Below are 15,211 nucleotides of genomic sequence, written 5' to 3'. Positions count from 1 at the left end.
TCTATCTATTAGCTAATATATCGAGATTCCTTGATTTTAAAAGAAGAGAAAAATATTAAAACGCACCAGTGTAATCGGCATTATAATCTATTGACGACAATAATTCACTTTGATGAGATCGCCCATCGTAAACATGATTGTCTTCCGAGAAAACTTTGTAAGTTTTCTCGTAGGCGCTGGAGCGTTCGTAAATTCGTTCCGAATTACGTCTCTCGGTTGTACCACGAATACTTTCGTCGTCATTCGTAACAGTTTTGCTTTTGACTGATAATCGTGATTGAGACAAGCCATTGACAACGATTGGAGTAGCTAATTTAACATCCTTCATGTTAATCGTGATGCCTGGTGCTGAGGAACCACATAACAAAGCCGTGTGCTTTTGCAAGAGAGCCACTTTGTTGCGTCCTCTTTGTTTCATCAAAAATATCGTACAAGTTAGAAGCAAGGCTATCACTGTCAATGCACCACTCACGAGACCGATGTAAGTTTGAGAATTATTAACTGGAAAGGCGTCGGGCGTTAAGTTAGAATCATTTTGTTCGTAAATCGTCTCGTTGAAATCGTTGTTGGATTTCTCAGCAACGTCCACACTCAATTCGATGTCATTCACATCATCGTTGATTATTTGATTAGTCGACTCATTCGATAAATTCCTTGTACCTACAACTATCGAATCAATTTTATTTTTATGTTTTATATATTTGAAATGAACAATATATGAAAATTCGAATAAATTTTAGATACCTGTTTCAAAAGTGATCTCGCTGAGGAGTAACCATTTGGATTTGGGTTTAAGTTCCAATTTAACAAATTTGCCAATTCGCGTTGGTAACAGGATCGTTGAAAGACTAGTGCCGACTTTTATGTCATCTGTTGTTCGCAATGTTGCTTCCGTTGGATCATAATCAATACCATCGAAAGAGAACCATGCAGAAACTTCTGAGAATATCTAATACAATACGAATTATTTTTAATTTATACAAAGAATTATTGTATTACTACAATAGTTTCCTTCGTATTTTTTTTCCTTACAAACCTCGATATCGTGTTGTGGTAAATTCGCTACGTGTATGCTACAGTTGACAAATTCACGGACATCGTCAAACTCAAAGATCAATTGTACGTTATCTCGATTGCTCCATCCGACCCAATTCGTGCCGCTGGAAGAGGTCATCGCTTCAGATTCGTCCGCGAAAATCCCGTCGATCAATTGACCAAGCCCATTTCTTAAAATACCATCAGCCTCTGTACCGTCATAGGAAGAATCCTCCACGTTGGATCCGTTTGGTCCGAATGAATCACCCGCGGGTATTACGTATCTTACGATATGTTCTAAAGGAACAAATATATATATATATATATATATATATATATATATATATATATATATATTAAATAATAAATAGCTAGTATGTAGCAGGTCGATAGATCGTTGCCTCGTGTGCCTCGATATATCGTCTGCTTGCATCTTAATATAGTTAATATACTTGATATAATGGTACTCGATTGAAGGATACTCACGTTCCCACACACAGCCATAAATTTCTACACGCATACAGACGGTACGAGGATGTTGACTGTACGGAACGAATCGTACTCTGCTCGCTACGAACGGTAAGTCTAATTTCTGCTTCTCTACCAAATATGTATTGCTATTTCCTCGTAATACCTATATAGAAAATGAAACGTACACAATAATTATAGAATCAAAATAATTAATGTAATTAATCGACAGACGTACTTTGTCCCTTTTAAGATTTTTATATTGATGCCATTTTAAATCGCGCCAATATTCGAGAAAGAATGCTTCGGCATATTCTTGACCTTGACCGTTACCGAAACGTCCTTGAGTTTCAGTCCACGTAATAAGGTGATTTTTTGTAAGATCGATTTCCAAATATTCTCGTATAGCACTGCTGATTTGTGCTTTTGGGCACCAAGCTCCGCCATTTTTTTCGTGCCGTAATCTGTAAAGAGATTTCATTTTCTCTACACTGATTTCTACAAGTTAGATAAGATGAAGTAAAGGAGAAAAAATCGTCAAAATTATATCGAAAATAACTGCGAAATGGATATATCCTGTTACCTTTCGTTAACTTTCCAATATCTACCTTGCATTTTGCGGCCCCACAGATTTCATTTCGTAACTCGAAGACGCAGTAATAGCGTCGTCGGGAATCCTTCCCTCTTCCATGCCGAGAGGTAACATACACTGTCCTAAAACGATTGCCCATTATACGTCTCTTTGCTGTCTATCATTCTTATTTATTGCCAGAAATGTATTTCTCTCTCTCTCTCTCTCTCTCTCTCTCTCTCTCTCTCTCTCTCCTTCTTTCTTTACCATTTTCTTTTGACAATGTATATTACATGAATGATTTGAGTACGTACCGGGAATGCCTTTGACAGGTTCGTTCACGCATAAAACCAGTACAGTAAGGACTCCTATGAAAATAACTACTGCCTCCATGATATGTGATTCGATATTCTACTGTAGCATTGCCTCGTGATATTTTATAGTGCATGATAAGTAGACGTGAAGAGTTATCATCGTCATTACTCTGCAACAACAGAAAGAAGATGGTGGCCTTCTTGTGGATGAAAAATTTTTTAAAGAGGAAAAAAGACAGAAAGGAAAGAAGGAAGGAAGGAAGAAAAGAAAAAAAAAATAAAACGAATAACATATTGTTGTCATTTTTTAAGTGAAACGCTATCATCCGATAGTAATATTTAATCATTTTTTCTTCTTTGCAGAAAGGAAGAAAGAAAGCTCGATGAAAAGAAATGCAGAGGGTTGAAAGTTTTTACCAAAAGTGTAAGTTCCGGTATCAAGGTCAAAAATCGTTTCATCGTCGTAAACGCATAAAAATCTTGGCGTCCATTGTACGCCTTCGGCGTGGGAAGTTTAACGAGATTTTGTATAAAAAGAAACCCTTGCCCTCGGTTCATTTCGGAAGCTCTGTCATTAAGCGACCCTTTGGTATCCGAACTGAAACTGTTTGTCCTGAAGCTTCTCCTCGCTTGTGATCGTAACACGTTGTCAACCCTAACGTACTATACACTTCATTCCACATTGAATCATACTCCTAATGATCTTATATTTATTATTTGTTATTCTATTTTTTCTTATTGTTTCTTTTCTTTCAACATTTTAAATTTATTGAATTTGTATCAGAAGATAAATCAAAAAACTTAACAAGATTTAGAAATGAAGATTTCTCGATTGGTAATTTAATTACGCACAATCATTTTTCAATCTTCATTATTGCATCTTGAAAACGACTGTTTTCTGACTTACACGGTGAGGGTAAAGTAAAGAGACCCTTTTCGTTTGCGCACTGCAGCCGCAAATATGGAGAGTGTATGTATGCATTCGCTTATGTAGCGCACAAAAGTAGAGTATACCCATTTCTTCGTGGCAGCCATGCAAGTGAAGTAGGCCAGTTATATACAGACGGTCGCACAATCATGTACAATGTTTTGCACATTAGAAGATTTAAAATATCTGTAGAAGAGTTTAGTAATTTTACTTGTTTCTTTTTTATATATTTACATATAAAATAGAAAATAAAAATAATTGAAGTTGCAAAATCGTTGATTGCAAGTAAAAAAGAAGGAACAAAGGAAGCTTACAACGGTATTAATAATACTATCTCATAACCATCTCACAGTATTCGCGCACGTAATCTACTTTGCTCTCGCGAATTTTTTTCTTAACCTCTGTACGCTTACACAGTACAAGCGAAGCCCCCAGAGACGCGATTTTAATTAAAACGGGAGTACGTTATGAGCATAATTTCTGTCGATTGCAAACACAGCGAATACGATCCAATGAGCTTGCCGAAGCGAACGCTACGAAGCATAAAAGAGAGTCGACCCAGCAGTCAAGCAAAATGTGCAAAGGATGAAGGAAGATTTCTAAGCTTTCTATTCTATGGAACAACAAGATTAGACAATAAGTTTCTGACAGACGTACTAGAATGTTCTCTTACTATAATATTGTATACACGTGAACGTAATATCGTATGTATGTGTATATATGTGTATATGAAATTATATATCGTATGATTACAAAGGAATTTAAGGATTCTTTTGTAAAAAAGAAAAAAATTGTCTAACTACTTGGAAGAACGAAAAGATTTAAAAAGGAAGAAAAGATGTGAGAGAAAAGCGAACACGCGATTTACCGTAGGAGGAATCGTTGAGTGGATAATCATATAGCTTTCCACGGTTTCCCTTTTGACCCATCAAGAAAAGGAGGGGCGAGCAGTACAAGCAGACATAATTGAAGGTAAACGCAGAGGCTGCACAGAGAGCACGTACAGAGACGAAAATTCACTCGAATAAGAGGCTACGCGTCATTCTGATTTATGGATCAAACGCTTTTCTAATTAATTATGTACCTTCATTTCTCGACGAACGATATACGTATTCAGAGAAAATAGCACTCGTTATACGGGCAGTCATAATTTCCCTAGGATGCTACTACGTATCCTACATTTCGTAATTGCAGGTTCTTGATTTTCCCCAAGAGAAACGTAACAATATGAAGAAATCGACTTAATTTCACGAATAAAGACAAATTTCCATTCTTAATCAGAAACATTTTGCTTTCCTGAATTTCTCGTCTTATTACACTTTCGAGAAGATAAGTTTAGATTTTTGGCATAAACTTTAAAGTTTCGTTCAGCTCGTTAAAGATAGAAACCTCTTTCATAATACATATTCGTTTGTGTCATCGATCGTTGCTTTATTTCTACTATTTTGCCCCTAGAATAATAATTTTCTTTTTTATAGTCGGTCATAATTTTCGATCGCTTTTATTTTACATGAAAATAATCGCTTGCCTACTGTGATTTACTCTGTAAGAAAGTACGGAAAACGATGATTTTAATATTTTTTTTCTTTTTTCTCTTTTTATAGAAAAATTTATGCTAGAAATATAAAATAAACGTCGTCCTTCGCGTATCTTTTAAGTTTAATTTAACGGTATTATTAAACATTACGAACATTTTGATAAACGATTACGTGGAAAAATTGAAATATAAATTTCTCGGTCTTTACCTCAATTAACTAGCATAATGAGTTTTTATAACGTTACAAGTTTTTTACAAATTTTCCGAAACATTATTCCAAACGGTGAACTTTTGAAGTGGCATAAATTCTAACATTATTTACGCGATATGTTGTTATAATTTGTGAACGGATAAAAATTGGTTGGGAATAAAAAGGAAAAGAAAATGAGAAAAAAAAAGAAAGAGAATCACCAATGGTAGTCTGTTTACAAAGGCGACCGCAATAGCTTGAAAGGAACTTCTCCAGCATCTTTCTTTGTTTATTTTATTTTCATCTCTCATCTTCCTTGGTATTTTCCCAGTTTCTTTGGATCTCGTCGAGATTCTTTAGCGTAATTACCCATGAGATCTCTTTCTTCAAAACTGCTTTTCTCTCTTTTTCTCTTTATCCTCTGTATTCGTTGTTGAAATGGAGGACGCGATAAAATCGATCTTTCGATGTGTCTCTCAATATAGGTATATTTTATGAATGAATATGATGAATATGATAAGTATAAAAGAGAGAAGGGAAGTGAGAAAAATAGATAGGGACAGAAAAAGAAAGAGAGAGAAAGAAAGAGAGAGAAAGAAAAAGAGAGAAAGAAAAAGAGAGAAAGAAAGAGAGAGAGAGACCTAGAGAGAGAGAGAGAGAGAGACCTAGAGAGAGATAGAGAGAGATAGAGAGAGAGAGAGAGAGAGAAACAGAGAGAGAGAAAGAGAGAGAGTCAAGGAGACATAAAATCAGCAAAGGATGCTAGTATGTCTTGCCTCGTTCCTACTCGGACGTTAATTACGTCTGTCCATGGAGAATGGAGTTCTGCGCGAAATACGGAGGGGCTAGCGGCACGGTGGTCGACGCGAGCCGCGTTTGCTCTGCGCAACAAGTAAAGAACGATCAATACGCGATACCGAGAGGAGAGAGCTGCTGCAGCCCGGCAAGCAGCGCGATTCGCGACTCGCGACTCGCCGACATCGACACCCCGTTAATAGAATCCTTGCATAATTACCCTGCCCTTTCAATGTTTTAACCAACGAATCGGTCAATTAATATCCCCCTTTATCCTTCTTACACGATAATTGGAAAAATACGAGACTCGTTATCCTCATCATCTTATTGATGTTTATTTCATAATAATTTAACAATTATTTGTTCTTGTCAAGAAAACTTGATGAGTTCTATTTAAGTTCAATTATATTTAAGTTAGAATTTCTCTTTCTCTAGTTTACTCTATCGAATCACAACTTGATCTACGTTCCCTGCCTTCTCCGATTTACGCCACGATTCTCCCTACGGCACTCTCTATCCGCTTCGATTATCGCTTTCTACCTTCTCGAATCCATCCCTCTTTCTCTCTCTCTCTCTCTCTCTCTCTCGCATCCTCGGAAATTCGAGTAACTTCGTCGTTCTCGGCGTCATGATCGGCCCGTTACCAGTCATGAAAACGATCGAATTCCGATAGCGTATAAATCGGTAATCGAGTTAAATCAAACGACAGAAAGAGAGAGAGAAAGAGAGAGAGAGAGAGAGAGAGAGAGAGAGAGAGAGAAGAGAGGACATTTATTTTGCACGACTGTGATGAAACGAGATGATTGAATTTACGATTCGATATTCGCTCATTTTCTCTTGGCTAAAACGTAATCCACAAATGGGATAGCAGCCGACAACTCGTGTGTTAATTATCTAATCGTCCTAATCAATCTTCGATCACAAGTGGAACGAATATTTTTTAAATCGGATCAGCAGATATACCATATTTTTTAACAAATTGATATATCGGGAACGTTAATGCTTATTAACAATACGATTTTCATCTTTATTTTTATGAAATTCGATTGAAAATAAGAATGTTCAGTAACATTGGATGGAATAGTGATGCATTGTCTTTCAATCGAATATAATCGTTTCCTCGAATTACTGCCAAAGCACGTTGGGACGTAGAATTGTTCTTGTATGTTCACATTAGAAAGAGCAGAGCAGAGTAGAGAAAGGTTCGAGCGGTTTGGACTCTCTCTATAGAATGAAAAGTTTATCATGTCGGTTTAGTGGGAGGAGAAAGGGGGAGGACTGGGTGTGGAATATAAGGGGGTGTGGGAAGAGAATGAGGGTGAGTAAGAAGGGTGCGTTGGCTCTCGCGGAAGTCGTCTCTTACCCTGGCACACAGCTTTCGTTCTTGTAGCATAGCAGTCGAGTTTAGATAATGCAAGACTCTCGCTGCCTAGCAGCCTCGAACGTAGCCTTCGTTATGGCCGTTAAGTGGGTCGTAATCCCGAAAGGAAATTCCTCCTTGTGAAAGCGTAATGAGTCGTACGTGGCCGTGCACGTGAATTCTTTAAACGTGGATATGACTGCTCGATGGATGGACATAGTTCACGTGTATAACGAACGTCTCGAGCTTTTTTCTTAAATCACGAGTCGATAAGTACACATAATGTATAATATATAAATATGTATGGGTTATATACGTATACATTATCCAAATGTATGAGTCAACGGAGGATAATCCATAGGACGCGCCCCGTGTAATCCATTTTTTCCCGATCAAACAGATGGTAACGTGCGAGGGCCGGAAGATCGGCTTCATAAATAAGAGGATGAGACTGTGCGATACGTAAAACGAGGGCCAGGATTTTCTCTTCTCTCTTTTTCTCTCTCCCTCTCTCTCTTTTTTTGTTCTCTCTCTCTCTCTCTCTTTCTTTTTCTCTTTCTATCTAAATATGAACCGAGCGAGTGCGAACAATGCCTCCATTCTATTCGCGGATCAATGTTGATGGAAACTGGCTATGACCGACGAATACCAAATTGTTTTTGCGAAGCACGTGGGCTTCGAGAATCGATCGGTCAGAGACGACGTGGTCTTTCGTGTACCTTCCACATAGTACATACGTAGGTATATAGCAGCTGCGGAAATTGATGAATTTCTAAAACGATTGACAAGAACGGACTTTTAATTACGGTTTCTCCTACGTAGTAGTAGAGACTTCTTTTCAAGCATATTTCGAGGTGGGCCACTGCTAACGGCAGTAATGCCCGTAACGAGTATACTGGGCCGCGATCGATATTACGCGCTCTGAAAAGAATATGCAATAACGAGCTTCCCGCGTAAAACCATAGAAAGGTAACGCATGGCTTTGCTCCGATGTTAACAGGAAAGCTTCGTACTTCTTTCTCTATTTATCTTTGCCTATCTCTTTCTCTTACTTTTTTCTCTCTGTCTGTCTCGACATCCGGAGGCTTTTTCGAAGATATGTTGAGATTTTTGAGAAAGGAAAGAAAGAGACTCGGGGCGCCGGGGTTGGCACATCAGAAGAAATAAAAGGGGAAAAGCTGAAGAAGGAAAGAAAGAAAAAAAGAAAGAGAGAGAGAGAAAGAGAAAGAGAGAGAGAGAGAGAGAGAGAGAGAGAGAGAGAGAAAGAGTGAGAGAAAGAGAGAGATAGAGAGAGAAGAGAGAGAAAGTGAAGGGAGTACAGATCCGTCGCCGAGAGCCGGATATTCATAAAATAACTCCCTTCGCGCACGCGGTCTCTCTCTTTTTTTTCTCTCTCTCTCTCTCTCTCTCTTTCTCTGGCTTTCGGTCCGGGGCAAAAGGGACTGGCGCAGGGGCGGCACCGTGGCATCGAGCCAGCTTTACCTGCAGCTACCTGAATTATCGCGAAATTTCGGTAATCCCCAAATGGATTCGGTAGGTGAGATTGTAGAAGAAGGTTCCTTTTGGTTAGATCAACGTCTGTCTCGGACAAGGCGATCGAATTTTCGTTAGACCGTGCGATTGGAACAGAACCGCATGGACAGATCGACTTGGAGAGTTTCACAATTATCGTCCTTCGATTCTGATTGACGGTGTAATTATTCGATCCTCGTGAAACGTTAACCGACCGTTCCAAGAGATATTGTTCTCTCTATGAAAACAATATCTACTATTATTGTTATCGAGGTCTCAAATTACTGTTCGTTTCAATGAGAGCATATCATACTTGTAGATTTTCATTGAACTACTCGTTTAAAGTGCGACAAGAACAGTGTTGGTGTATGAGAAACGAAATGGGAATATAGATCGATGAAGAGAAGAAAGGGCTGTCTTGGAAGACGGAAGAGCGCGAGCTCTTCTTCCTTATTGGGTCATTAAACGAAGGCATTTCTGCTCCGTTGACATGATTAAACGAAAACGGCAGAGTTATATCGGTACGGTGCCTACGCATAGCCGTATAATATGCTATACGAAGATACTGTGAGAGTGAAAGACAGAGAAAGAGAGAGAAAGAGAGAAAGAGAGAGAGAGAGAAAGAGAGAGAGAGAGAGAGAGAGGAAATGGATGAAAGGTAGAAGAAGAAGGATGGATGGTGAAGAAGAGGGAGACTATCGGTATGGCGGAGTTCAAGGGTCGCTGGAATAGTGAGAAGGGTGAAGTAGACAATGAGCATACGGCAACAAAGTTATCATGCCGCCGAATGGCTGAAGGAATTATTCACAAGCAATCTGTCGTAACCAAGTTAATTTTCACCTCTCTGATCTGCACGCTTCTGCTTAATCCCCTCTCTTTCTCTGTCGGCAGCCATTCATTTCGTTCTACACCTCGCGAAAAATCTGCATATTTAAGCTCGAGCGAGCTGGTTAGTTTCTCCCGACGTGCTAGCCATATAAAGGAAAGTGAAAAATGGAAGAGATGAGACAGAAAGAGAGAGAGGGAGAGAGAGAGAGAGAGAAAGAGAGAGAGGGAAAGGAGTTTCGAACAAATACGTAAAGAGAAGGACGAAGGGAAAGGGCGTCGACTGGCATCAGAATATCGCTTTCTACCTTCGTACTTGGTAATGCTGGAACTGGGTAAAGCATACGAACAACCCCTACTTTCCCAATATTATTTTCCCTTGACAACGTTCGAGATGTCGATGCGTCGCTTTCCCGACTGGCTTTTATAACTTTATCGATGATAGGACATCCTAATAAATCGACTATTAGAAACGCGTGCCCTTTGTCTAAATTCTATCGTGAATCTGAATTGTGATTAAAATGGATGATTAAAGAGAGACAGCGTAAATCGATTTGCTCGATAAGAAAGATAAAGATGGAAATAGAGATAGAGGTAGACGATGCGCAAAGCAAGCTCATTACGTTCTCCTAATCGTACCTTTCGTTGCACAGTAGCGGGAATCAATTTACTGCCGGTGAAAAGGTATCCACTCATGAAGAGTAAGAGAGAGAAAGGAAAAGAGAAAGAGAAAGAGAAAGAGAAAGAGATGCACCTTCTGAATGATGCAGTCAGCGAGAATCGATTCTACCCTTAAAGCTTCGTTTAGCTTTCCTTAGAAAAGCGTCGCCTGTGGTCTGGTAAATGCGTCCCACTTTATAACAGAAGGTGCAAGAGCTGGTGGCTTTTACCAATCTAGCCAACCGCTCGGCTTATTGCCGCTAATCCTGACTTTTTGTCATTAGTAGAGGAGGCCAAGAGAAGAAAGGAGAAGGGAAAGAAAGGGAGAGTGAGAGGAAGAGAGAGAGAGGAAGACAGGTAAGTAGAGGTTGCTTCTAGAAATGCGCTCATTACCAGTTTCTCGAAACAAAGTGTGACACTACGAGAAGAGAGAAGTCGCTAATGATAGTAGCAACGTGACTTACGTTGACTTTCGAACTACTACTACTACTTCTTTTCTTTCTTTGTCTTTCTCTTTTTTTTCTCTCTCTCTCTTATCTTTTTTCTCTTTATATCTCTGTCCTCTCCCTTTCTCTCAGGATACTCGAACACGTGGCTGGAAGAGAAATCAGGATTTTCAAGTCCTTCCACTCGTCAAGAAAAGCAAGTAGAATCTATCATTTATAAAAAGGGAAATACTAACGTAAGTTATCTAAGAAAAAAGTCTCTTTCGTTATCGTAGAGTTCTTAATGCTGAGAAGGACTTAATGAAAAGCCGAAGACTCTTTTCAACGAGATACGAAAGAACGTTTTACGAAATATTTGTCGCTCGTTAGTCTGGAAAATACGAGAGAAAACGCGTCAAAGACCCGAGCGTCTCGCGGACGAGTTCTTCCAGCTTTTAAGAGTTTCACGCGTTTCGACGAGATATCTGACGTCAACTTGTCGCACGCTCTTTTAGCCTTAAATAGTTTTCAAAACGTATGGAATTCATTGACGGTGTGCTTTTAAAGGAACGATTCTAGAAAGACTCGCGTAATCGTATTACGTGTGAATGAAATGAAATTGTATTCTCTTTTTTTCAACAACTTTAGTATCTCTTTAAACGGAATTGAAGACTTTTCAAAACGTATTTCACTCGAAAAAGAAGAAGAGAGTGTCGATAAATAATCGAAAATAAGAAATACGCACGGTAAGTTCTTACTTTTATGTTAAATTATTGAAACGAAAAAAAGTACGTCGTCAAGGAAAAAATCTTTTTTAAAATTGTGTTAAAAGAAAAAAAAAAAGAAAAAAAATAGAGTGAACATGATGAAAATCTTGTTATTTAGGAAATCTTTTTAAGAAACCATTCGATCGTGGTAAGTATCGTGTACACGTTCGCCGAGCTAACTTCCGTAACAAATTCGATTAGACAATAATGGTTTGTCGGCCATCTCGATCGAGTAAACGAGCAGAGTACCGATCGAAGGACGAAATTCGAGAGCGAATCTCGTGTACTTTGTAGTCGGAGTCTCTTTACAAAGTCCAGTTCAGCGATGTGTAGGAGAATCGTCAGTGGTAATGTAATGATTACGTGGGTGGACGGTTTTCGGGAAGATGTGTTCGAATTCAAGGCGATTAAAGTACTATAGGAAGAGACCGTCTCAAAGCCTCTGCGAATATTCTCTCGCGTAAACGCATTTGCATGAGGACGCGCGTTCGTGGATGCAAGAGGAAGAGGAGTATGAGGAGAAGCTTGATCAAAGGAGGAAAAATATTCAATCTCTTTGGGGGAGAGAGAAACAAAGAGTTCGCCACGTGAGTTTGCGACGTTATGGGGATGTGTATGAGGTAAAGGGAGGAAGAGAGAGAGAGAGAGAGAGGGGGAGAGAGAGAGAGAGGGAGAGGGAAAAGAGAGAGAGAGAGAAGGGGAGAGAGAGAGAGACGAAGAGTGGTGAGACAGGTGAAAGGAAGGAAAAAAGCATAGGTTAAAAGAAAAAGGAGAAAAACGATTCTGTTCTCGTTTCGCTTATCCTCGCAACGTTCGACGAAGCGGCCAGCAGCAGCAGCAGCAACTAGCTGCTCTTCTTGTGGCTCTCGCTGGCCCGAGCATTCCGACGTCTCCTCACCCTCCCGATGAATATTAATCGGTGCGATATCGGTTACGCTTTTACATAAATTTCCATGCGGCTTGGTTGTTGGCGTGCTCACGTTCCTACTACTACTCTCTTCGTTCTCTTCTGGCTACTCTCCTTCTGTTTGTCTGCTTCGCTGCAAGCTTTTTTCTCTCCCCTATTTCTTCATCCTTTGCTGTTTTTCTTTCTACCCTCTTTTCTCTTAGTTCCAAGTTTCTTCTTCTTGTTGTTGTTATCGTTGTCATTGTTGTTGTCGTCATCGTCGTCGATGTCGTTGTTATTGTTGCTTCTATTGCTCCTCGTCTCACTATGTACGTGGTATGACGATTAATGGACGGCCGTGAAAGCTTTCGTGTTCCCCTTCTGTGATGCTTGCAAACCCCGTGAGCTTTCGCTCTACGGCTATTCTCTTTCTCTCCCTCTCTTTCTCCCTGGCAAGCTCCTTTCCCTCTTTATGCGCTTGCTCCGCCATATCCTGTCACTCAAAAGTCACGGATCAATGACCGAATTAGACGTGGAAACCAGGTTAAAACTTCGCTCTCGTTGCTAGCTCCACGACGTATACATATCGTCCGATCGTCGACATAAAAGCTTCCATTAAAGTCTATAAAGCGTTAGAATCCGGTGATACGCGTCGACGGCTTCATTGGGATTATTAAGCTGGAAGGAGATGGGCATAGTGTCATTTATTTTCCAGTTTTGTTCGCTTGATCTGCAGCGTTAAAGTTGAAAACTCATTCGTTTTCTCTCTTTCTCTCTCTCTCTCTCTCTCTCTTTATCATTTTTGTATCGAATTTAATTGTATCGAAATTGCTCGATACTTCAAAGCACAACGATCGAAAACAGTGTCGGCTAACTTAACAAACCCTTCACGTAGAAACACGATTTTCTATCCGTTAGACGATTCCGGTCGATCGCTCGCGTTTAATTGGCTCGATTGCTCCTACAAAGCCTCGACCCCACAGATTTAATAAATGAATCTTTTTCTTTCTCTTTCTATTTCTCCCGCTTTCAGGCTCGAGGCGAAAGTGAAAAGAGAAAAGGGAGAAGGAAGAAAAACGTTCGAGTCGTTAGAAGGGGTCGAAGGAAAGACGGTACAAGGGACGAAGGGTGCCGAGAGATGGAAGACTCGATAGCGGTTGGAATTTTGCGATGGATGTTCGTACATGTACTCGAGTAGCCTGCGACATATGTGCCCAGTAGGGATAGTAGTCTTACCACCCTCCGTGTTGGATCGACTACTCGTGCGTGTTTCACCTACACATTACTTTTCTTCGAGCTCTCTTACCCTCAAGCAACGGGCTGGCTAGCCGTTCTGTGGTTGCACGAAAACGATACCACAGTGAATTGATATTCCACGAGATCCTTCCCAATCTACCAACCTTTCCCCCTTTTTTCTCCAAAACCTTCTTCTAACACGCTTCCTGTCTTTTCTCGATGTTTCAGCTCGTTACGATAAATTTCCGTTTCTACGAAATTTCCTCTAGGGATCCTATCGAAAGAAAATGTCTCTAGTAGAAAGTACCTGACCACGAAGACATTCTAAGATCATCGTATACATCAAATTCCAAAGCATCTGTGTAATGCGACCTGCTTTTCGAGAGGAAACATTCCTTCAGGCAGAATCGTCGACCGCCAACAGCGGAAAGCGCGTGCGGAGATATCCGATGTCCTCTTAACAAGGGAGTCGAGTATCTTTCATCTCGAGTCGATCGAATTACGAGTAGAAGGAACCTGGGGAACGGGGAAGAATCCACAAAGGAGAGTTTCAATAGCCGACCTGTCTAGAGAATACACTGAGTGGACGGCTGGATATCGGCGATACGTCTATAATATCCGATGAGTATCTAACCAAAGCGTTCATATCCGCTAAATATCCGTTGAATATCGATCGGTCATTTCAATGAGCATCGAACGTTGCTACGCTTTATAGAGGTCTCGCTAATTGCTTTGCTCGCGAGCAAACGTTTAGAAAAGTAAGAGTTTCTTTAAGAAGTTGAAATTCACGTTTGACCTACCTAAACAAGACATTTGTTTACATTATCATGCGATTAAATTAAAATTTGTAATAAATTTGATCGATATTCTGAACATTAATGATTTTTAATCGTTTGATAATAACACGTAAAGATCATTAAGGAATCATATTAAAAAAAGTACAAGAAAATAAGCGATATAACCGAAAATAATCTCTAATCAAATTTAAATAAAACAATATTCTCGATCCTCGATTTATTAATAAATATGAAAGACACTGATCCACACCCTCCAGCTTTGGGTCTCTACTGTACTGGCCGTAAAGCGTAGAGCGCCACGCTTTCATGACAGGACACTTCCGTTCCTTTGAGAAGACTTGAAAGAAGACTTACCGTTCAAGGATGAGAAATCCAAAGCTGCCAGGGGCAGCGAAGTCGTAGGAGTCGGTCGACAGTGGAGCACGTTGGATCCATCGAGAGAGGAGCTCGTCATGGTGCAGGACTCAAGTAAGACGAGTTCGATGATACTACTGTTATCAGGAATTTATTCGTCCTCGAAACGAGACGAGGTCCCGCGCTATCCAAGCACGAGATACGCGGCATCGACGCGACAGCTCAGGTGGAGAGTTAGAAACTCTCGATCTCTTCCTTTTTTTCTCGATGATGATTTTTCTCCTTCCACAAAAATTCTATTTTCTTCTTCTCTTCTACTTCTTCCACTGCATTGTTGATTAAAATCTCACTTAGAAGAAGAGACTCAAGATCTTAAAGTAACTTTGAACGCGCTGGAAAGTGTTGAGAAATACTACAATCCCGAGTGTCCGCTTCTGATCCGCACTGACGCGAGATTCGTCCGTCTACGACGAGGAGCCAGCATCCGCGGCAACATCATCCCCCACCTGAGTTCGTTGGTGGCTCACGGCGGGGGATAAGAGAGGTCCGAT

General features: G+C 40.1%; 1 protein-coding gene across 2 annotated transcripts in view; it reads right to left on the bottom strand.

The window, feature by feature from the left end:
• The window catches only part of LOC124427063 (discoidin domain-containing receptor 2-like), an 18,577-nt gene extending 3,366 nt beyond the window's left edge, over positions 1 to 15,211 (bottom strand). The window contains exons 1-8 of one of the 2 annotated variants that reach the window (XM_046969519.1): positions 14,661 to 15,211; positions 2,389 to 2,558; positions 2,112 to 2,217; positions 1,742 to 1,967; positions 1,522 to 1,669; positions 1,037 to 1,332; positions 745 to 949; positions 67 to 666 (exon numbers count right to left, since the gene is read on the bottom strand). In XM_046969519.1, the coding sequence (XP_046825475.1) occupies positions 67 to 666; positions 745 to 949; positions 1,037 to 1,332; positions 1,522 to 1,669; positions 1,742 to 1,967; positions 2,112 to 2,217; positions 2,389 to 2,467 (1,660 nt within the window). In that variant the 5' untranslated portion in view covers positions 2,468 to 2,558; positions 14,661 to 15,211. Of the gene's footprint in view, positions 1 to 66; positions 667 to 744; positions 950 to 1,036; positions 1,333 to 1,521; positions 1,670 to 1,741; positions 1,968 to 2,086; positions 2,218 to 2,388; positions 2,559 to 14,660 lie in introns of those variants that run through there. The other variant, XM_046969520.1, reaches the window with a different exon arrangement.

The sequence above is a fragment of the Vespa crabro genome, chromosome 9, assembly GCF_910589235.1.
Source record: "Vespa crabro chromosome 9, iyVesCrab1.2, whole genome shotgun sequence".
NCBI classification, from domain to species: Eukaryota; Metazoa; Arthropoda; class Insecta; order Hymenoptera; family Vespidae; genus Vespa; species Vespa crabro.
This window is presented reverse-complemented; position numbering and strand designations above follow the sequence as displayed.